Raw genomic sequence first — 23,386 nt, forward strand, 5'->3', positions numbered from 1 at the left:
ACACGCACACACTTCAGCAACAGGAACCAACGGAAAAAAGGAAAAAAACCAACGAGCATTTTCTCCCTTCAGCTTACTGGCATTTATTTAGATGTCTATCTTTTAAAAGTATGCACAAAGTATAAAACTGTGCAACAACGTACCACTATGCAATATGTGATCAATGTTAATTAAGTAAAGCAACTTTAAATCCTTCACGATGCCATTCTGAAGGCACAATGTGACATAGTTGTCTGTTGTGGGTTTAACCTTGAACATGTTTACAGACAGCAGGAAAACAGCGTTGCAAATGAAAACAAGAATGTTTCCTTTCCACTGCATTATTCCAACAACAGTGACACAGCCCGGGTTTCATACAGAGACTGCGTGACATCGAAAACCTTGGACCTTTTCCCCTGTAATAAACGATCGTCTCTTCGGCCAACACTCAACTGGTTCGGGGGGGCTACAACAGGCTCAGGATTTGATTTATTTACCACGTATTTACCTTCTAACACTGACCCCACGGATAATTCTACTGTAGTTTCGTTACTTAAAGCTTCTGGGCTTCACCTAAATTTCATGCTGAGACTGAATTAAAAAAAAAAGTATCCTCAGAGGCAAATTGTGAAAAATTGGAATGACTGATGGTAAACCGAACAAACAAACAAACGAATAAAAAGACAGATTCGATTAATCTTTTTCAACACTTGTTGCAGTGAAGCTGAAGAGCCCTCTGACTGAAGACACCCTGCTCATGTTAGATTGTAAGCTGTGTTGTCCATAATGTCACATTCTTATAAACATTCTTCTCAGGAGATCCAGAGCAGTCCCCAGCAAAGAGCCATCCGTCTTTATCAATTAAATTCACATCACGTGTTGCATTACCGAGCTGAAGCTTCAATGAAGCGTGAACGAAACAAAGTCACACTAATGTTAAGTCGCTCCTGCTGGGGTAATTAGCCCACACCGCGGGACGCTTCGGGGATATAACTGATGCGTTTAAAATGCTCTGAGGTGGAAGCCAGTTGTCATTTGTCGTGTTTCTATTACGCAGTCGATTTAATCTAGACAATAATCATCATCAACTTCCTCAAATACAATTCTATCACCCTCCTGGCCTGATGGAAAGTGGTCTTCTTGATGAAGGCTGGGATTGATTCGTTGCAGAGGGAACATACCACGGCCTGCCGAGTTTAAATAAGCAGGCCCACTTTGCTCAGATGTCACGGTTGCAGCTCGTCAAACCCAACTCCGTAAATACAATTTAAAGATAAAAAAAAACACATGCGCATGATGTCACACCGGCACAAAATTGAGTTTCAGCGTCATCGTCTGCACAACAGGAAGCTGAAGACCTTTTCTTAATTGAGTATAAGTTAGGCTACATCAAGTTTTCTTCTAAATGTAACATACAGAGCAGGGAGACGCGCAATAAGATGCATGTATAAACAGCACACAGTTTGGACAGAAAGAGCAGCAGACCAACTGCAGGCTTTTTTTTTTTGTTGACTATGTGCAACAAGAAGCTGATTAAAGAAAATACAGAATGAACATCAAGCCTATGTTTCCTTCTTTTTTTTCTAATTACCCGAATTTAAAACGTTTTTGTTTTGTTTTAGGCTTCAAATAAACCAACAGGAAAATATGTCTCAGCTTATTTCCATCATCGCTGCATTATTTTCGTCTGTCACGGAGCATCCTCAGACGGCGGCGAGGCTGCTCTGAAACTTGGAATGTGCCTTCTCCAGGAAGCTGGGACATATCTGATGTTGTCGGAAATAGGGTTGTGTTTGACTTTAACATTGTAAGAATAAAACCACGGGCTTCAGCAGAGTAAAAACTGCACCACAGACGCGGTGTTACTGACCATAAACCGCGCGGTTTGATTTAAAAGCCTGCATGCAGTAAAACAAAAAACAAAAAAAAAAAAGACAAAAAGAAAGAAAAATAAGTGACCTTAAACTCAGGCAAGACAAAGCAAGATTTATTATTATTCAGAGCTATGAATATGAGACTTTGTGAGTGAAAACTTGGTTGGAAAAACACTTTGATTAATGTTTGTGGTCCAATAGCACTGCAGACATGAGCAATCAATGAAAAACAGCCATAATGTTAGAGCCAACAGAGGGTTGTCACACACAACAACATGTATGTGTGTGTGACAATGTAACTTTTTGTTCCGAAATTAAGAGTTTACAATGTGGCACGCAAATTGATAAAAATGGTATGAGGTATGATGTGTCATTCTGAACGAGAAAAGCATCTTGTCAAGTGAGACTTTTCCGCAAAAGTTAACAGGGATGCTACAGACGAGGAAGTAGGAAGGAGAAAATAGCAAATGCCTTTGTCTTGGCAAGATTTCAAATCTCTGGTGCAGATAAATATATAAAAGGTGTGACAGTGAGCAGTAGGAGACAGTGGCCTCTAGCAGCAGTTGCAGCAGTTGGAAGTCAAGGTGGATACAAAGGGACATTAGAGGACTGAAGCGCTACTTTTTTCAGAGGTTTTCAAAATTTTTTTTAAAAGATTTTCGTACCATAGGCTGCATATATATATGCAGCCTATGGTACGAATATATATATATATATATATATATATATATATATATATATATATATTTTTTTTTTACACATTTAATATCTTATAGGGTCATCTTTGATAATATTGCAGTGGATTTCGATTGTATCGCAACTATTTCACAATTTGGACAATATGCTTTTAAGAAAACTAACATATACAACAATCTAAAATATTTTATATCTTCTCAGAACCTAATTTGACTGGAGTGCCTCTTTTGCAGAGATGATTAGGTTTATTTGCCTACTGGCTGTGGGTCTTGCCCTGTGCTCGCAATGCCAGGTGGATGCAAGTAAGTATAGCTTTGGATTAATTACTTGTTTTACTAATTGAAAACAATATTTTTTTTTGGTCCTACTAGGCTTCACTATCTTTCATATTTTTTTCTGTCACGTTTATAAAGTCTCAGTGAATGTGCATGTCTGGATTTCTCTATAAATGTTTGCAAAAATGTTGTAAATGTGCCCTGAATCAAACGTACAAAGGGTCACGGGAGCATCAGCATTAAAACATTTTCATTTTCTTCCCTCTCAGAGACACGCTTGAGCAGGAGTTTTATTCTAAAGGCTGTGAACGAAGCCAAGGCGAATGTGGACGCAGCTTACACATACTCTCGCAAAGTGTGAGTGTTCAATTTTGCAGAAAGGCTCTGCTTGTTTTTTTTTATTTTATTTTTTTTATTTGGAACTGGAATGTTAAGAATGAAGATATCTAAACATATGAACTTTTTACACAACACAGGAGTGTTGAGCGTGTGAAGAGGAATACAGCCAGCCCTGCGGACGTGCTGCGGTTGCTGAAGCAACCTGCCGGACCTTCCCGTCAAGCCGTGCGCGCTGCGGACTACATGGACAATGCACTGGCCATCATCAGAAGGTCCTTGGCGAGACGTCACAAGCGCTCCATTAACGCCACAGGTCTGTCTCCGAAATCATCTTTTTTTTTTTTTTTTTTTTTTACAGTTTGCCCACAAGTGCCGCTTATTGTACTTTAATTCATGTTTCTTTACTCTGTCAATTAGACCTCGTCTCTGACGAGGATTTGGAAGTCCTTTCTGATTTGACAGGCTGCTCTGCCCAGCGCAAACCGCCTTCTTGCAATACGACTCCCAATCTAGGGAGGTTTCGCACAGCAGGCAGCACCTGTAACAACATGTAAGGAAGACTATTTACTGGCAAACTTTCATTTGATGTAGGATATTGGCTGTTTAAAACATTAGCAGTCTAGTATTGTCACTAATAATTCGTTCTACAATTTTATGTTTGGCTTTGAACATCTGTTGCATTTTACACATTATTTGAAGATGCACTGTGATTAAAGAGGCTTTTATTTCTAACGCTCATAGTAAAAACAGTCGCTGGGGATCCTCCAACGTTCCTTTCACCCGCTGGTTGCCTGCTGAATACGAGGATAGAGTCTCCAGTCCGAAAGGGTGGACCTCTGGCCTGCAAATCAACCGTAACATCTTGCCACTGGTATGCACATCGAAGTATGCTTTCCTCCTCCGTCTACCCTCTTCCCCCTAACACTTTCACTCATTGCCTCCATCCTTTCCTCAGGTAAGAGAAGTGTCCAACCGGATCCTGTCAGTGGCTAACGAATCTGTGGAAAGCGACCCCCTCTACACGCACCTGGTTACGATCTTCGGCCAGTGGACAGACCACGACCTGACCTTCACCCCTCACTCTCCTTCCATCCGCTCGTTCAGTAACGGGATTGACTGCGAACATAGCTGCGACCGCACAGAGCCCTGCTTCCCCATTGAAGTCAGTGTCCCCATATTTCTCATGGAAAGACATGCAAAGGTTAATTCTGAAGCACAAGTAATAACCACTTCTTATCTCCTGAACAGATTCCCGATGGCGACCCCCGCTTTAAGGGACGCTCAGAGAAATGCATGCCATTCTCCCGCTCTGCGCCCGCTTGCGGATCTGGAAACAATGGACATGTTTTCGGTGCCAGCACTGTCCGCCAGCAGATGAACACTCTCACGGCTTTCATTGATGTGGGTCAGGTCTACGGTTCCGACGAAGCTAAAGCTCGTGATCTCCGTGACCTTACTAATGATCTGGGCCTGATGAGAGTCAACACAGTCTTTAAAGACAACGGCCGTGAGCTCCTGCCCTTCACCCCCGCGATGGCCAACTTCTGCGCAACCCGACGCAAAATCACCAAAGACAATAACGCGCAGGAGGTGCAGTGCTTCCTCGCTGGTGAGTAGGACTAAATATTCTAAAAGTTGGTCTTTTAGAAATTAATCCAAACATTCAACAGGTCTGACAGCACTTTGTTCCACTTGTTTATTTTCTGTGACTTTTTAGGTGACGGGCGCTCCAACGAGAACATTGCGCTGGCTTCTCTCCACACTCTGATGCTTAGAGAGCACAACCGCCTGGCACGTGCCCTGGCTAAACTCAATCCCAATTGGGGTGGCGAGAGACTCTATCAGGAAACACGCAAGATCCTGGGGGGATACTTACAGGTAAGAGACAAACTAAGGAGCAAAAAGAGTACAAAGATCTGAGATTGTAGGCCTAATTTAATTCCATAAATTTCAATATTATTTATGGGGTTTAGGCTTCTATTTGACTTCAAAGAAACTCAGGATGTGAGGAAAGCCAGCTTAATGTTGCTGATATTGCCATAAATTCAGGCTCCACGTATACATTGGAAATGTCAGGCAAAGGCATTTGTGGATTTTGACTCAACAAAAAGATGAAAAAATTATAGACGTATAGAATATCTTCACAACTTGAGGTTGAGTCAGTTTCTCTCTTGTGTTTCAGGTTATCACCTTCAGGGACTACCTCGTCCATATTGTAGGCCCAGACTTCATTTCCAGGCAGCTCTCCACCTACCCTGGTTATGATGACAACGTGGATCCCAGCATCTCCAACGTGTTTGCCACAGCTGCCTACAGATTTGCTCACCTGATGGTTCAGCCTTTCATGTTCCGTCTGGATGACAAGTACAAGGACCACCCCGATTACCCCACTGAGTTGCTGCACAGAACCATGTTTACACCATGGAGAGTAACTTTTGAAGGTAAGACCTTACATTTATTGGTGCTCCCCCTAAGCACACAGTGAGTTTGTTGATCAAAATTGAATCGTGTCACGTGTTCCTCAGGTGGTCTGGATCCAATCATCAGGGGTCTTGTGGGTCGCCAGGCAAAGCTGAACACACAGGATCTCATGATGACTCGGGAGCTGACACAAAGGCTGTTTCAGTTCTCTGTTGATTTGGCTCTGGATCTGGGTTCACTGAACTTGCAAAGAGGCAGAGACCATGGACTCCCTGGTATATATTTAGTACATATACTATGTTTGATTGATAAATTGATCTTACTTAAACCTCTCAGTGTTTTTAGCTTCTACAGACCATGTTTCAGCTTTAATTGTGTGCACCCCTTTTAGGCTACAACAAATGGCGAGAGTTCTGTGGGCTGTCGCAGCCAAAAGATCTGAATGAGCTGGCGAGAGTGCTGAACAACACAGACCTGGCTCGTAGGCTGCTGGTCCTCTATGGTACCCCCAACAACATTGATGTGTTTCTGGGCGGAGTGGCTGAGCCATTTGTCCCTGGGGGAAGAGTGGGTCCCCTGTTTGCCTGCCTGATTGCCACTCAGTTCCAAAGGATCCGTCAGGGAGACCGGTAAGCAGACAGGAAGTTGCACAACAAACATTGCTACAGTCATAGAGATAGTTGTGTCAGCTGCACTTTTATACTCAGAGACTTTAAACTTTGACAAACTGTCCCATTTCAGTCTTTGGTGGGAGAAGGAGGGTGTCTTCACTGAGGCTCAGAGAGCATCCTTGAGAGAAACATCACTTGCCCGCATCATCTGTGACAACACTGGTATCACTGAAGTCCCAGAAAAACCCTTCCAGTACCGTCCTCGAGGCTCTGGTTATGCCCGGTGTGATGACATCCCCACCTTTGACCTCAGTCCATGGAGGGAGGGTGGTGAGTTGATGCTCTTATTGTCTTAAACCAAATACACTTTGGGAAATCAGTGTTGGTGCTGGTGTATCTAATTGTATAACTTTCCATTAACTTTTCCCTTTATTGTCTCTTTGACCAGCATCTGGTGAAACATCACAACTACCAAATCTACCAAATTCTATACTATTCTCTACTATTATCCACAGATGCTTAAGTTGGCATATTAAAAGTATTGCTTTAGGATATTGTGTAGGAGGTCCTTGTGGTGTAAGCCTTTGAGCTCTTTGAAAATACTGATTTCCTCTTTTCATTTTCTCCAAAAGAAAGTGAAGAAGGCCGACGCGGCCCACCAGGTAAATCTTCCACTTCCTGTATTATCTAACTGAACATTGTTACTGATATAATTTAAGTATAACTTTAAAATGATGTAAGTGGAGCATTCCTGAAAATAACTTTGCCCTGTCTTTATCCACAAAGGACCCAGGGGGCCGAGAGGACCTCAAGGACCCCCCGGCAACGCAGAGAATGTTGCTTTCTCTGTGCGCCTGGGCAACAACTTCCCCAAAGCTGGCGCACCCATCCCCTTCCATGATGTCATCTACAACGGACAGAACAGCTATGACCCCAAGACAGGCTTTTTCACCTGCCAGCATCCTGGTGTTTATGAGTTCGAGTTCCACGGCACAATCTACCAGAACGCAGCCAGCGTGGATTTGCTGCGCAACGGGGAGCTGATTCTGCACTCGTTCACCACCCGCCAAAATGGCTACATCACAGCCAGCGGCAGCATCTTCGTCAAGCTTGCGAGGGGAGACAGGGTCTGGTTGGTGGCTAACCACGGTGGGAACGGCCTCACCAGTGACAGCTTCTTCTCTGGGCATCTGCTGTTCACTGAGTAGGAGATCTGCTACAGCTGTTGACCCTGGAACCTGCAAAAAAAATCCAATCACAATTATTTTGTCTAATTTGCACCCCTCTCCAGATCTGAAAACATGAAGTGAATAAAGATGTGAGGTAACATGAAGTTTAAAATGGCTTGTTTTCTTGTGCTTTAAATCTTGCAAGCAGAAAATAGTGTTTAAAAAACAGTTACAGTGGTTGACCGCTCTTACTATTTGTTTTGAAGGAAGGAATAAATGTAATGCACAACAACTGTACTACACTGGCTCACATATAATCTTATTTATTTGACCAAAATGCATAAAACAATGTGATTTGCTACATTCTGATTTGAATGATTCATCTAATGGTCTCTTAATCATCTAGAAGTGATTGTACTGTAGCCTTTTTTTTGCAAATGAATGTAAACCACCAAGTAAACTTATAAAGGGTTATTTTTGAGTCACACTTGTGTTTGTCCTGTTAAACTCTTAAGTGTAAGACTTTGAGTCACATAAAATTTGATGGCAATAAAAGAAGGCTGAACAAATGATCTATGCCTGTGGATGGTGTATTACTGTGAAGAACATTGATCTCGTGTTTGGAGACTCAGAGGACAGTGTTCATGATCAGACCACTAGATGGCAATGACATACAATTTTCAGACAGGAAGAAAGCATCATTACACCCACCTCCTAATTGATTACACTTACTACACAACAGCAGGAACATATTGCTGACTTTAGTTGATTTTTTTTATTTTCATCATGACATATCACCAAAAAATGTACAAAAACTGAAAAGAAAGAAAATCACAGTACTCCGAATCTAAATTTTGAATCCAGTCCAAGTTAAAGAACAAAATTAGATGTAACCACTTGAGTTGAATTAAGAGAACTGATGTCAGAAAAAGGTTCACGTTACTCATATTTTCTGAATCTCAATATTATAATCGTTGCCAGAAACTCCTCACATTTACAGGATCATTCCTGAAAGTAGAAAGCCACTATTTCTCTGCTGGCCCCAAAACCAACAGAACAGAACAAATACTGATGTTTATGATTGTTTTTATCACGATAGTCTGCTTTAGAGTGCTGCGTTGGAGGAAGTTAGATCTTTTGCTTAAGTAAAAAACATTACTAATAGTCCACTATGAATAGAAGTCCAGTCTGGGAAAAAACATTGCCAAAAATGTTGAAAACCACTGGTTTGATCTAAACAATGTGTTGGATGCTGGCTACATGTTGTGTTAAACCCTAATCTTAAAAGTAGATTGTCACACAGATGTCCTTGGGTAAAGTACACAATTTGCCCTTGACTGATAGAATAGAGGTGGAGTTGTAGCATTAAATGGAATTACACAAAGAAATTAAGAGGCAACCCCATTCGTGCTCTAATAGTTGCTGTATCAATATGAGATGTTCTGATGAGATTTCTGATGCTTTTTCGCCATAGAAAATAAAACAAGATACTCCAAATAAGACCAATAACTGGCACACTCGAATTACTTAAAGGGAAGAAATACAAATGCAACACCTGTGTTTTTATGGTTGCCTATCACAAGTCACGCTGCTTGTAGTAAAGGTGAAAAGTAGGGAATGAGCAGATGTTAAGCTGCATCTATTATATTGCCAATTTACCAGAAAACCCAAATGTCTCGTTCCATGGAACAGAGTATGGAAGCTTTTTACAGATCCAACTGTTAAACTCCTGTTACATGTCCACACCTTTATGTTTCTGATCTTTTTGTTGTCATTTGTCTTTGAATTAAATCGTTTAACCCTGAATCAGACTCCGCATTTTTCTTTTCTTTTTTTAGAAATTAACCCAAACACTTTGTGATATTAAGGAGTGAGGACAAATTGCACATGCCGACACTCCCATGAGGATCTGCATCCTTCCCCAAAATATACGCGAACGCAAACGGGCGCAATAGAAAGCTGATCGATGGGTGACGTCAAGGGTCGCATTAGCTCTGTTGTTGTTTTCTGCACACTGGAGAGGAGGGACGGAAACCAGCTGCTGCGTCCCCCCGTCCCCCCCTCCTCTCTCCACGCACGTACATACACTCACGCGTGCACGCAAGCCACGCCCCTCGTGACCTCCGTGGACACAGTGCCATCCACACAGAGTGGCTGTGTGTCCCATGGGAGCAGGGGAATGCTGGAGAGGACGAGCGGCACACGATACCCCATTGTTTAGTTTAGCAGTCACTGATCCAACCCCTCCACCCCCACTCCACCCTACACCCCCCCCCCCCCCCAAAAAAAACAAAACAAAACAAAAAAAACACACGGACTGACCGTCTCAGCGGGTTAAATTGATTAGAAAGACGTTTGTGGTTCGACTAATCCCCTATTTTCGCTCTGGGTCTCCGCTCCAGCAAATTAGAAAAGCCACACATTCATTTAGACAGCAAGTCTTGTGAGTTGTGATCGTCTCAATAGTGCCTCGCGCACCTGTGGGGCTGAAGTGAGGGCACAAGGCAGTCCGCAAGAGTGAATCTTCTGCAAAGTGTCGTCCTCCACAGAAATGTGTAACAGTGTAGCTGCGCGCCGCGCAACATTCATTCTGCCACCAGTGAAACGGCAAAAGTGCAGAGGAGCCGTCGATGTGGGTTATCAGCAGAAACAGGGCTTTTAAGAAAGATACAAAAAGCTTTCATCTAAGGAAATAAACACGTGCAATTAAACGAAATGAAGATGAACATGACCTGCTTTGGCCTCTTATTGAAACAAAGTGTTCTCACTTGAAGAAATCTTGTGTGATCAGCGTAATGACTTCAGTCGCTCAGAAAGGATTTCTGGGGTTGAACTTCAGGTTGAAGTTTCTTAAAATAAATGTCAGCCTATTTCTATTCCACATATTGGCAGATGTTATGCACGAGATAATATCCATGCTCCTAAATGTATCTGTTTTGCTCGTATTTATTCGCGGGGGAACCATGAATTTTCTGCACATATTCAAGTGCCACTGACACCAAGAATGGATCGTCTTTAAATTTCCTTTGGTGCCTTTCACATGGGACAGTCAAAGAAGCAGTACAATATTTCATAGAGCACTTCAGGGACGAGTGAAGGAATTTTTACCAAAGTAGGTGTCATCATGTATAGATTTTTCATGGTTTCGAGGTTAAGTATAGCTGTCAGTCATGTTGGTGGAAGTGAGAGTCAGGCCGACAGGGCGGAGACTGGGCTGCGGGATTCCCCAAGACTGCTCTCATAATTGGGGGAACATCTGACTTTGTCCCGGGCTGGCAGATGGTGAGTTGAGGCGGGATCCAAGGGGGGAGATTTACATTCATTGTCCAGGCACACAAACTCCACACAGAGACAATAGTCTCAGTAAGGGGCAAGGAACCAGGATTGAGGGAGAGAGAGAGAGAAAGAGAGAGAGAGAGAGAGAGAGAGAAAACTTTCCTTTTCAAAGGCAGACGAATGGGAGCGGAAATTAATTTCAGCCTGCAAAATACCCCTGAAATATTATTCTTTTGCATTAAAAAAACGTTTTTCAAAAGTTTATTTTATTTTATTTGATCTAGCCTATACAGTAGCTATAAACTCCGGTGAACATAGTACAGTTTAACCAAAATAAAGCGATTTTAAAAAAGCAAATAGTGTCAATGAGAAATGTCCTTTATGAGCTTCACATATGGGCTCGTTACATCAGCTGGTCCAGGTTGAACTAAATCAGAAGCAACGGAAACTTCACAAAACTGAGTGAGATATGAAGTTATTTGTCCACGTATGGCATTTTCCTGTGTCACAATGACACTTGAAATTGTAGATAACTGTCACTGTTAACTGATTCCATGACTAGTCAGAATTTGAGATGATAGTCAGATGTACTCATTAAGAACTCATTTATGGCTCTGTCAGGCAGCGGCCAAAACGCCAATCAGAGCACAGCCCTGTCGGCTGCTGGCGGAGATTGATGAGCCAACCAGACGGCCATTGTTGCTGCTGACACTGATGCGATGCGTCCTCAGCGGAATCACCGCGTTCAAAGCAGCAGACGGTGGAGCTGCTGAATACGCGCCTGTCGAGAGCGCACTTGTCTTAAATGCTGACTTGAATGAATAGACCAAACAGGATTTTCTGTAGCTTACACGCTTCTGAGGGCAGTAGCTACCCGGTGCAGAGGAGAAAATAAGCCCAAATTCTATCAAGCCGCTGAATAATTTTTTTTTTAAAAGGTAAAAAAACTTCCACGGACAATAAAAATGAACATTTTCATAAGCTTCAATGTACATTTTTGAATAACTTTGAAAATGAAGAAAATTAGAAGTAATACAGATATCACCTCCCAGCTGCTCACCTGCACACACAAAGAAGACCTTTCATTTTTTGTACGTCAAATAAACTAAAGCTGGCTCCATAATTTACTAATTTCAGCCATATATATAGATATATCTATATAGATATATATTTATAGAGATAGATATGAAAATTTAAAATATTGTTATTTTATATAATAAAAAAAAGACCTATAGCCCACAACCTGATTGAACATATGTGTGAAAAAGTTTGCTGGGAGAATCACTGGTTGGATGCTGAATCTGGCAGGAGTCCAAACAACGGATGCACTTTACACCAATGAGAGCATCCATTTCAACAATCGGTCCCCCAAATGGCACTAAAGCCCCTCCTCCATGCTCTATCCCGGCTGAGGGTCTCATTCATGCTTCAAGACAGCGGTTCACTACAAGCCCCCCGGCCCTCGGATAAACTGTTTTGATCCGACCTGGCCTTGTGACAAAGGAACACTTTCTGACCACAAGTATTTTAAATAACGTTCACACTTGGTCCCCTCTGTCTTTGGAGCTGAACGCACCGAGCAGATGATATGCGCTAGAACTGACGCCGGAGATATGCGCTTGGACAATGCTCGCTGTCTGTGGAGAAATCTACTTCTGATCATCAACTGAACCTTAAAAGAAAGTTTGTGTGGATTTTTACCGAAACGCCTTCTGCGACATCACACAGCATCAGTCATTTCTTTTTCAAAGCTTTGCGAAAGCTCTTTTTTTTTTTTTTTTTTTGACAGCGCTCTGGAGGAGCGCAGCACCTTGAAGTGGACCTTCTGTTGTTTGCCAAAGTGCTTTAGCTGAACAGCTCTTCTTTTCTTCCAGAAGTTATAGAAAAAGTGCATCAAACGACCAGGACAGGGCTTAAATGTTCGGGATCCAGGAGCAGCTGATACGAGAAGTGAGCGGATTAAAAGAGAGAAGTCTTGGAGAGGAGATGGATTCAGTCCGGTCGTGGGTGCGCAATGTCGGGGTTGTGGATGCGAACGTCGCAGCGCAAAGGTACAGTGCAGACCTTGTTTATCTATTGGCATCACTTTCACGTCACTGTTTTAACAGCTGCGCTGGGGCTTGTATGTAGAAATGATTGCACTGCTCGTATCATTGTAGTTTATAATGCAAATTTGCAGTCGAACTGCTTTCTTTCAGAAAAAAAAAATGTGGAAACTACTTGTTGCAAAATGAGTTCCCTGTAAAACCAAACTGCTCCTAAACTCACAAAACTTCTTTAAATCATTAAGTTGTTCACAAGCTCAACAATTACTATTTCTTTTAAAACTGGGCTATGTTTGTGCTTAGGCCAATAACAGGGACTTTTACATGTAATCACATGCAATTCAGAGACAACTTACCTACAACTTACAAGCTTAGGCAATTTCTCCCAAACCTAAATAAAATTCAAATTAAATGACACGTTTTCCAATTTTATTCTCTTGCAGCTCAGTAAATACTTGAGCCCCTGAACACTTAAACACACACGTTGAATATCTGATCTTTCTTAAACAGAAATAACAGCTTACCACACCCTTACGGATATTCAATCAACCACTTCGAAATGTTTAATCTATTTAAGCACCAACACCCCATTGTTCCTATATTCCAAACTTTGAGAGCAACATTGAGGTAGCCTAAGTGTGTAAACAGTCACAAAAAAGCAGAAGCGTCTTTAAAAAAAAGTGCAGAAAACAAGTTGGCACGTCTAACACAGATGTTGATAGACATACAGATTGGCCACCGACAGCATTCGTTTGTTAAACTTATAAACGTGATCATTTATATTTGGCGTCAAAAGTGATTTAAAACACATCGACCGCAGCGAAACCAAATAAATAACATGAGGATTTTGGGCTCGTACATTTTTATTTTCTGAGGAAAATAAAAACGCGGCTGCAAGGAGAGCCCGCACATTATACTCAAGGGCGAATTGTTCGAGAAGATATAGAAGATTTAAAAACTGAAGTTAAATTCACAGAAAAACTGTGCAGACTCTATCGGTGTTTTCATTGTTCTGAACTGAGATAAAAGTCTTTTATACCGATCTCTAAAATGTATATTGATTTAACAATCCGTGGGTTACATGTTGTAAATTTGACCTCATCAAAAGTTTTGATCCAGTTGTGAATTTTACCCGTTTGAGGGTAAAATTGAGTTCCAACAAGTTTTGCTCTTCAGCATAAAAATGATTTTTAAATCCATGTAAAGTTATTATTATTTATTTTCTAATGACAGTTCAAATTGATTTTTTTCAATGCCAATATAATAATTGAAATGTTAACTTTACAAGTTATTTAAAAATAAGCTTCGTCACAGATTAAATATAAATCAGTTTTTTTTTTAACGTTTTAGATATTTGAATAACCACCTTTCTTCATAGTTGCTAACACATCAAACATATCTGAAATGCACGTTTTAAAATGTAGTTTTTAAGAAAAACCACCTCCCTTTTAGTTTTTCATCATTATTCCTTGAGATGTTCTAATCCCCAGTGGACTGGATTTGCTTGGAATTTGATTTAAAGAACATAATCAAGTTGTTGCTTAGCTGTATAAACCCGTCTCCTAAACATTGAATTCAGTTTAATTCAAGGATTTCTGAGAACTGATTGCCTTTTGCTGTTTTGTCCTCAGTGGAGTTGCTCTGTCAAGAGCTCATTTTGAGAAGCAGCCACCCTCAAATCTCAGAAAGTCCAACTTCTTCCACTTTGTCCTGGCGCTCTATGACAGACATGGCCAACCTGTGGAGGTGGAGAGGACAGCCTTTGTGGACTTTGTTGAGCACGACAAGGTGTGTGACACTTTTTAAATGACTATTTGTGGCTATCCTCAATTCACCACATATTTCTTATCTTTACACTTATTTCAAAGTGTTACACTTAAAACCCCAAATCACTATTGATTAAAAATCTGATTAATAATTACAGAATGTATCAGATAGTATTTCAGCTGTGACCAGGTGCTCAACTTAATCTTCCCCATCTCCAGTAAAGCCAAGCATATCGAACAGCTGACGGCTACATGTTTACACAAGCTTTAGCCTCAATGAGCTGATGATGTGGGATTGAAAAAGAATATCTAATGACTAATTAGCAGCTTGCCTCATTAGGAGGACATCACTACTTTTTAAAATGCAAATTATGCTTGCCCCTGTTAAGTTATACAGTGAACTAGTCATCAAAGTGTATTTTCCTTCATGCCCCCCTCCCATACTCTACCGCTGATGTCGGAGAGAGCTGGATTCCTCAAGTTGGATAAGACCAAAATAAGGAATGGTGCAGTTTGGAAACAGAGATAGAAATATAGAAGAGACTGCCCAGAGGGAGCGTCATCCCAGTGTTGATGGATGTTTTTGCCTGTGGCGATGGGAAGTGGCAGCATCTCTCCTGTGAGGAAGACAAGGGTACACCGTCCTGTCAAGTGAAGATGAATCTTAGTTTCTGGGCTGTAATTGATGGAGGTGGCAGCACAAATGCCAGGGCTGAAAGCTGTCACTGAGCTGCTCTTTGTGCCACATAGACCAATGCAGACTCATATGACGGCAGTGGAGAAGTTCATTTTCTGCATGGTTACCCTGGCATCTGTTTTTGCCTCGTAATTATGCAGCGGTAAAGTGATGGCAGGGCAAAATAAATGCTCCTCTGTGTATTTACAGAACTTATGAACCCAGGCAACCATTTATCACCTGAGGTGTCTCAGTCTCACTTCTCATATTAAGTTCGGAGCCTGTTACTTTCCAACTTATCTTCATGTATCTTAATTCTCACACTTTTCCATCGTCCCCCCCACCTTACAACCATTTCCTTTTCCAGGTTTCTTTTCTCTCCGAGTCTTCTTGTTCTATATCCACCTCTCTTGTGCTCATCTCTGTGATGCCAGCCTCCTGGGTTATTGGACCAGAGAGGATTCCTTTGAGACCACTTAGAAAGACCAGTATAGGTAGAGGAAGAGAAGGAAAGATGCGGAACAAGAGCCAGAGAGGGGAAAAGAGAGAAGAAGGGAAAGGCTAGGAGAGCCTGTGGGGAATGGGGGATAGTGGAAAGGAAGTTTTTCTGTCAAGGTCGACTGCTGCTCAGACTTACATGCAGCAGTGGAACATACTTTTCACACATGCACATACAACCATGCCTCCTACCTTGCTGCAGAGATGACCATACCATTTTATTTCAGGGTTTTAGGAGGTTTGTATGAGACACGATAATTCAACCTATACAAAGAGCATCCAGCTCAAGGTTAAGAGCTCAGCTAATGTGCACAATGTGTCCCACATGAGCTTTGAGCTTACTGCTCTCTGATCTTGAAGCTGCTCATCGGGAAGGACGAGCTGCAGGATTATGGGATACTCACTGTGCTTAACACTTTGTATTGATGCCCAGCTGTACTCATACACCCCAGTGTACTAAACTGCATGCCCCATGCTTGTGTGCGTCTCTGGTGTCTTTTTCCAAGGAGCAGACGGGAGAAAAGACCAACAACGGCACGCACTACAAGCTGCAGCTTCTCTACAGCAACGGTAAGGTTCGAACACCACCTCTCAGCCCGTGTGATGATTTTTTCCCTTCTCAGGTGTCTTGCTTGATCTATCAGACCCACTGCTAGGCCATGAAAAAGTTTAAGGTGATGCCAGCTTTCTAACATGACACACACTTCTCCCTGCATCCTCACCTCCCAGAGCTCATATAATACTTGCAGCTCGTTGTCAAATTAGTTTTTCTTTCTTTGTCTTTTTTTAAATTTAATTTCAAAATGTGAAAGTAGACACTTCTGGGCTCACATAGAGGGAAATGAGATGCTTGGTGCCATCCCATCAGAACCCCCTCCTCAACTCCTCCACTCACCCCCCACAGCGCCTCCACATCAGATCAGGGGATGCATAGAGAAATTTGGTTCCCATGAGCCACTGCTGCCCCTACTCTGCCATCACAGTGGCACCCATGGGAGAGAAGATAAAAGACATGCTCTAGAGCAACCTCCTCATAGACATACAGACACAAACACACTCACACACATATATACAAGCACACCAAAAGCCCTTCCTCTGCATCCCTTCCTCTCATCCCCTTCCCCTGAGCAATATCAAAGCATCTCAATTGAGACTTTGATGAGAGGAACACATTTTTAAAAGCAATACTCTCCAAAGTATTTTTAAAATGTCCATGGGTAATGCTTTCTTCTCTCAAGAAGCAGTTCATTACATGTTGTTTCCTTCTGCAGTGTGATTTATAGTGGAGGTTTGAAAGCATCCAGAGGTTCAGGTGTTTCTGGAATTTTAACTAGAAGTTTGCAAAAATTGTTAAAAAGACTGAAAGACCTCTGTTACATCTCTTAAAAAACAAAACAAAACAACAATTCAGATAATTTCCCTTTCTATCAATTGGTTTGTAAAGCGATCCCCTGCCATAGATGTATGCTTGAGACAAAATATTGCAAGTTAACACAGAAATAACCACAAAAAGAACAGCCTGACGAATCGTGAGAATCTCGGAAACTGTGGCAGGACATAACTAATGATCATCCAACATCAAATAACTCTCAATCCCCTAAGAAACCATCAAAGAAAAAAATATGAGCGCATGCCAATCTTGTTCCTCTAAGCTGTCTGGACTGAGTTCAATCCTCTTTTTAGAGGCTGTCCAGAGTTTGAGAAAAAATTTGATTTACATCATCAATCTGATTTTGTTTTGAGAATCCACAGCACAGTATATTTATTTAGCAAGTGGAGAGACCAGGTTTGAACATTTATGAACTCACAGTGACATACCGTAGTAATCCTTAGGATAGGATTTTTCAATCAAAATCAACTTCATGTGATGTATTGTTGATCACTGATATGGAAATGATTTGCACAATGATAACGTGTTTTTCTAGCTTAATGATTTCAAGCTCAGAATACATTATTATAAATTAACATAAGATCCACACTGTCTTAATTTCACAGGGGTTCGTACCGAACAAGATCTATACGCCCGACTTATCGACTCTGTCACCAAACAGGTAGGTAAACTCTTCTGAAGCTCTCTTGAAGGGCATTCAACTTTCAACTAAATGAACAGGAGTTCATTTTTCCTGCATGAAACTGAATCTGTCCTTTTGCTTCTAATTTCCTCCTCTCAGCCCATATCATATGAGGGACAAAACAAGAATCCAGAAATGTGCAGAGTTCTGCTCACACATGAGGTTATGTGCAGGTGAGTGACACACTCATTGAATGAAACCTTTGCCAACAGGGACTAAATCCAAATATCCATTAGTATCTTTCACTGTACTTTCCTCAGTCAGCTTGAAATGTGGTTTTGGGATGACGCTTGAGGCTCTACTTTTTTGAAAAATGTGTCTGTATTTGAACTATAAGTCTAGCTTGTCTGTCATCATCCTTGTTACAGCGGTAACCCCCCTGCTGCTTTCTGCTGTAATGCAGCATGTCATTGGGCCAGCTCCTGTTTCTTCACGGAACTCTTCTCTTTTTGGCCTGAGGTTTTGCAGCCAGACCTAGGCTGATGGCACCATGCACTTTAAGAAGAAAAGTCCACCTTTCGCTCATCTATTTACAACTTCTGCATTTGTATTATAGCCAAGACTGTGTGTGTTAACATGGGAAAAAAGCAAACGTTCATTAAGTTTAGCTATGACTTGGGGATCAAAGGGTTTTGGTTATTTGTTGAAAGAAAACAGGTGAAAAAAATGTTATGGATGGGGAGGAGCATGAAAAGAGCGGTCTGGAAGTGGGGTAGTGACCCAGGATTTGAGGGCAGCAGGGGGAAGCATAGAGGCCTGGGACATGGTGAGAGGGACTAAGACGGACTGGGTTTTGCCATTGTGTAGCCAGCAGATGCCCGAATGTGACTCACAGCTGGCTAATAACAGAGCCGAGGAGGCAGAGGGCAAGCGTCACAGCTGGGGAGTGAGGCCGTCTGACAGGGGGGCGGAGGGGGGGTAGGGCAGGGCCAAGCTGGGACACGAGAGGGCTGAGGCGAGGTGTAGGGGTGGCAGATGGTTAGGGGTGGGGGCACTTTTGTTATGCAGTGAAGGGGACTTTGGGGAGGAGGGGTGGGTGGCTGGCCAGCAGGCTTTTCGGACAGGACTGCTGACGAATGGTAGGACGTTGTGGGACGGTGTGTGTGAGTGTGCACGCAATGAGGCTGTATGGGGGCGAGTTTGATTTCAGAATCAATGTGACAGATTGCCTGGCTGGCTTTTCACTTTTTGAATGGTCTCTCACTGTTTGTAGGGTGTGTTGTTGTACCTTTTCTTCCTCTTTTATTCTTTTGTCTATTCTTCCCCTCCCCTCTCATGCCTCCTTTGTGTGTTCCTGGATTTTGGCCGACTGCGGGGCAGAGTTGTCTGGGCCTGTGGATGTGGATGAGCCAGACAAATAATGGTTGCTCCTGTTTAATTTTTTTGTCCCCAACACTGACTTTTCCCCCCTTTTTTCTGTTTCCTTAACGGTCCACTCAGTCGCTGTTGTGAGAAGAAAAGCTGCGGCAATCGAAATGAGACGCCCTCTGATCCAGTCATCATTGACAGGTAATGAGAAAAAAACCATGTCCCATACAATGTCCAACACCACAAACAAGCACCTCTTCACACTAAATGTTCAGTTTGACCCTCTTTGTGTAAAGGCACTTCACACACAGTGACATGAGGAAATCAGCTGTTTCACCTGCAGTCACAAAAACTACAGAGAGAAGTGGCTACAAAGAGTTTAGGTTACACTTTACAGTCTATTTACTTATAATATTCTTACTGTAGGTGCCTGTAAATAATTTAACCCTAGTGGAATTTTTGTTTAATCTTGGTCAATGTTTCTGCGATGTCAGTGTACACCACATTATTGTAAACAGGCTGTAATATACAATACAGAGTGTCTGACATCTTTCTTAGCTTTCTATTTATCTGTATCGTCAGCTTGCTGGGATCTATTTCAATCAGTTCACTCATTTTGACTTTGCACCTGAAACCTGACATAGGCATAGATTTCCTTTTATCAGAAGCATGTGTATCTTTCATTCCTCCAGACATCCTCACATATGTAATAAATGTTCACCCCCGACAGCCAGTTATCAGGCTTAAAGGCAGATGACCACCCCTGTAATCAGCGTGTGTGAGAGCCTTCACGTTCATGGGTTTTTGGAGGCCTCGCGCTGTCTGCCTGGCATTAACCAGCGTGATGAATGCTCGCAAGCAGACCGCATGTGAAATAGTTTCTCTGTGATGTCAGAGATACATCTTTCATCACCTCTTTCTCCCTCACTCCTACCTCTCTGCTCCTCTTCTTTCCCCCCTTCCCTACAATTGTCTGTCTCGAAAACACTCACTTCATATACGTCAAGGAGCCTTTTCTTTCCCCTCCTCAGTTCAAGCTGGCTGGCTGTTGACAGTGCGTCTCAAAGGATCTCAGCTGAAGATAGTTTTCATATAACGGAAAAATTGGACTGTTGTTTTTTGAATTTTCCCACAATAAGCTGGAGCAGCTGCTTTTCCCATTTACTGTAGCACATTTCTCTCACAATAACCCCCTTCACCCCCTTTTTATGCTTCCTTCTAACATGGCTGAACATATCTGAAAATTGTTTGTGAGTAGTTCTGTGTGGACAGAGACTTTTTTTTTCTTACTACTGATGTATGTGTGCGTAGGCTGATGTGCAGCTCTTCGGGATTGATTTAAATGAAATCATTGACCTACTGTACTCTCTAATCACACTGGGCATATCCCATCTTGACGGGGGCTTCTCCCTCTTGACTGGCCTCCGAAATCCTCTCCTGTGGGAGCAGTCTATATTAGCAGCCGTTTAATTTCTGATAAGCCAATGAAATTTTGCGTGGTGCTCATGCCCTTTTATCAGACTTTATTGGTACTTTCTCATGGTGTGTTCGCTAAAGTAGAGGGAAAGTAAAGTGACTGGCTGGGCACGGTATATGTGCATGTCCGTCACATGTATGTGCTGTTCGTGTGCACACAAAAGGATGTATATTTTCATGTGAATGGAGGGATCGTTGCACCGTTATTTATGTATGTATGTGGATGTATGTGCAATTGTCTACGTGTCTCTGTGACCCCTTACTCTGACCTCTTTCCCCAGTCACCACTTGGAGCTTAAATTATTCATGTGCGTAGGGGTGTGTGTCTGCATGCATGTGTTTCTGAGTGTGGAGTTGGGTGTGTGTGTGTGTGTGTGTGTGTGTGTGTGTGTGTTTCTGTGGCTCCAGTAATCAGCCTCCTGCTCCCAGCCCCAACACCTGTTCTCCAATTAACATGCAGTGTGCTGGGGCCCACTCGCTCCTGTCCCCCAGCCACTGGTTTCCACCCCTTTTCCTCCTTCTTTTCTCTTCATACTCGCACTCAGCCCTGTACTCCCTTCCTCCCAGCCCCTTCTTGTATCTGCACCTCTGCACAACCTTCTCACTCCTTCCATTAGCTTTCACATGCTTCTGTGTCCTTACTGTTTTCCCTCCCTATTGCTCAAATCCCCTGCTCCTCTTCTTTTTCCCTTACCATCTCCTTCACCACCACCCCCTATTCCCTTTAGCCTGTCTAATTTTGCCATAATTAGGCGGTGTCATTAGGACACCTACCCAAGCACAAGGGAGTTTGCAATTCCCCAAACGGCCCAAACCCCCACTTTTCTAATCTCCTTTCCATATTGTTTCAGTTTTCTCTCCCCCTTTCTCCTCCTGCTGCTACTGCACCCCCTCCACTCCCCTCTTCTCCCTAATCCTGATTTGAGAGAAAAGAGAAAGAGAGGATATCACAGCTGATCCATAGGGAGGGGTGAAGGGACAAAGGGTGAAGGGACCAAGAGATGAAGAGGGCAAGGGCAGCTGCCGACAAAGAGATGAGTCAAGATGCTTATTGGAGAGAATTATCTAATGCCTCTTTGGCTGCTGTGTATAATAGTTTTACATCTGTCTCATTTTAACACTGGTGAACTGTTGTTCTCACAGGTCTGATGTGACTTCTCTGTTAGCAGAAGGCCACATATCTTTGATTGATGGAGTGACTAGTTCACTGATTGGTTCAATGATTGATCAATAGAGAGGGATAGATTGATGCCTCAGGGCCCATGATTATAAATGTAACTCTTTAATGTCCTGCAATCAAGGTTTTACTACTTTTCTTTTTAAGTGGATCTTTTTGGCCAAGATCTTTTTGTTGGATAATATTTTAAAGCAAATTTTAGACTTTATCTTTCAAATATTTATCAAGCAAATCATCCAGTTTCTTCAAGAGGAGAATGTACTGTTTTGTACCTTACTTTCCAAACCATAGCAATCAGCAAATTAATTTGATTTAAAAAATGATAGTTTTTTTGAAAAAAGTAATATTTTCCATCATTCTTCATTGCTCCCACTGTGTCTTCAATATTAACCCAGGCAGATCTCTTAATAGTAGCGTTATTACCATGCTGACCTCTGACCTCTGAGAAACTATATTGGTTCTGGGCCTAAGTTGGCCTCAGCATTTATGAGTGAACTACGGGTTTTACAATGGAGACAAGCAGATGTCAGTATTAGCATTAGTCTGTGTGGTTTGCATGGGAGGGGTCAGCCCTCAGTCTGAGTGCACGCTTTTAAATTTGGCTAAGAAGCTATGATCAATAGTTGGTCATAAGGAGTGTGTGGAGGGATCCATTGTAAAGCAAGAACCTTGTGAGGGGCAGTCGGTTGATCAATGGCAAGCACTATCTCACTAATTGATCGTGTTTCCAAGAGGGCCCTTTTTTTTTTTAACAAGCTGGTGCTCAGAGAAAAGAAGAATAATCAATAAGAATTTTCCAATGTTGTCAATATGACTCTTCCCTCCCCCAGACCCGAAATGAGCTCACCAAGACTCACATTCTCACACTTATTATGTTTAAATCCTGGTTAAACATAATGAAAGAATATTTGGTCATTTCTTAATATTTCAATTACTTGTGGCCACACATCATAATTTTGTTATTTTACTCTTTTAAGAGTGACTACTTGTGTTGAAAAATGACTTGACTTCAGATGCTTGGCTCCAATCTATTACTCTTAATCTCAGGTTGTGGGCTGTATTGATCTGTTTTGTAGTCTTGGTTCTGGTTAGGTGCATATAACACAGGTTTGTTTTCAACTTGTGAGGACACTGTTTTTTTTTCCCCCACTGGCTAATCAATAAGCAGAAAATTGCTTTAGTTTAGGCTCAGTTACAAAATTCCCCAGTTTAGTGAATCTCATTGCTTTTATTATTTTTTAATCCCTTACAAATTCTTGAACCTAATTTTTCTGTAGAAAGAATACGCCTTACTTTATGGTAACGAGCATAGATGCATACGAAATCTCAGCTCTGCGGTGCAATAAAACTGTTTATGATTTAAGCTGCATGGATTAACTATATTAGTTAGATTATCATTAAGTTTGACTGTATTCAGTTACCATTTGTTGTTATTTGTAAATGTCTGTTTTTTGTAGGTAGGCTATGTGAGTCTCGCCGTCAGTTTTTAAGTTAGTCATTCCATGTGTTTGTTTTTTCCTGTCATAAATAAATAGAAAACATAATATATGACAATGTAGGGCCTCCCCCTGTGCTTCCTGCAAGCCATCTACCTGCCCTCACAGCGGGCCACATAGTTTCTCCTTGTCCTGCTAATGGTGGGGAACCGCAGCCTCCTCATTCTTCTGCTTCAGCCAAAAAGAAAATAGAAGCTGCAAGTCTTTGGGAAAAGAACATTAAACTATCAGC

At 42.0% G+C, this 23,386-nt stretch overlaps 2 protein-coding genes across 20 annotated transcripts in view; both read left to right on the top strand.

Annotated features, from left to right (window-relative positions):
* Positions 1-2,370: 2,370 nt before the first annotated feature.
* On the top strand, positions 2,371-7,936 carry LOC142382258 (eosinophil peroxidase-like). Of its 2 annotated transcripts, none has more exons than XM_075467920.1 (15): positions 2,371-2,485; positions 2,751-2,851; positions 3,094-3,181; positions 3,301-3,476; positions 3,581-3,713; positions 3,905-4,034; positions 4,119-4,325; positions 4,412-4,772; positions 4,881-5,041; positions 5,346-5,604; positions 5,689-5,859; positions 5,976-6,213; positions 6,326-6,525; positions 6,828-6,857; positions 6,982-7,936. In XM_075467920.1, the coding sequence occupies exons 2-15, from the start codon at positions 2,785-2,787 to the stop codon at positions 7,401-7,403; spliced, it is 2,643 nt and encodes an 880-aa protein (XP_075324035.1). In that variant the 5' UTR covers positions 2,371-2,485; positions 2,751-2,784; the 3' UTR covers positions 7,404-7,936. The 2 variants fall into 2 exon arrangements, with proteins under 2 accessions (XP_075324035.1, XP_075324036.1); XM_075467921.1 differs by having other exon boundaries at positions 2,783-2,851.
* Positions 7,937-12,550: 4,614 nt separating this feature from the next.
* ebf2 (EBF transcription factor 2) overlaps positions 12,551-23,386 on the top strand; it is a 31,046-nt gene continuing 20,210 nt past the window's right edge. For 16 of the 18 annotated variants that reach the window (XM_075467937.1, XM_075467929.1, XM_075467935.1 and 13 more), the window contains exons 1-6: positions 12,551-12,691; positions 14,317-14,473; positions 16,132-16,195; positions 17,621-17,676; positions 17,797-17,870; positions 19,138-19,206. In XM_075467937.1, the coding sequence (XP_075324052.1) occupies positions 12,558-12,691; positions 14,317-14,473; positions 16,132-16,195; positions 17,621-17,676; positions 17,797-17,870; positions 19,138-19,206 (554 nt within the window). In that variant the 5' untranslated portion in view covers positions 12,551-12,557. The remainder of the gene's footprint in view (positions 12,692-14,316; positions 14,474-16,131; positions 16,196-17,620; positions 17,677-17,796; positions 17,871-19,137; positions 19,207-23,386) is intronic. The other 2 variants (XM_075467932.1, XM_075467933.1) reach the window with 2 other exon arrangements.

This window comes from Odontesthes bonariensis, chromosome 6, assembly GCF_027942865.1.
Source record: "Odontesthes bonariensis isolate fOdoBon6 chromosome 6, fOdoBon6.hap1, whole genome shotgun sequence".
NCBI classification, from domain to species: domain Eukaryota; kingdom Metazoa; phylum Chordata; class Actinopteri; order Atheriniformes; family Atherinopsidae; genus Odontesthes; species Odontesthes bonariensis.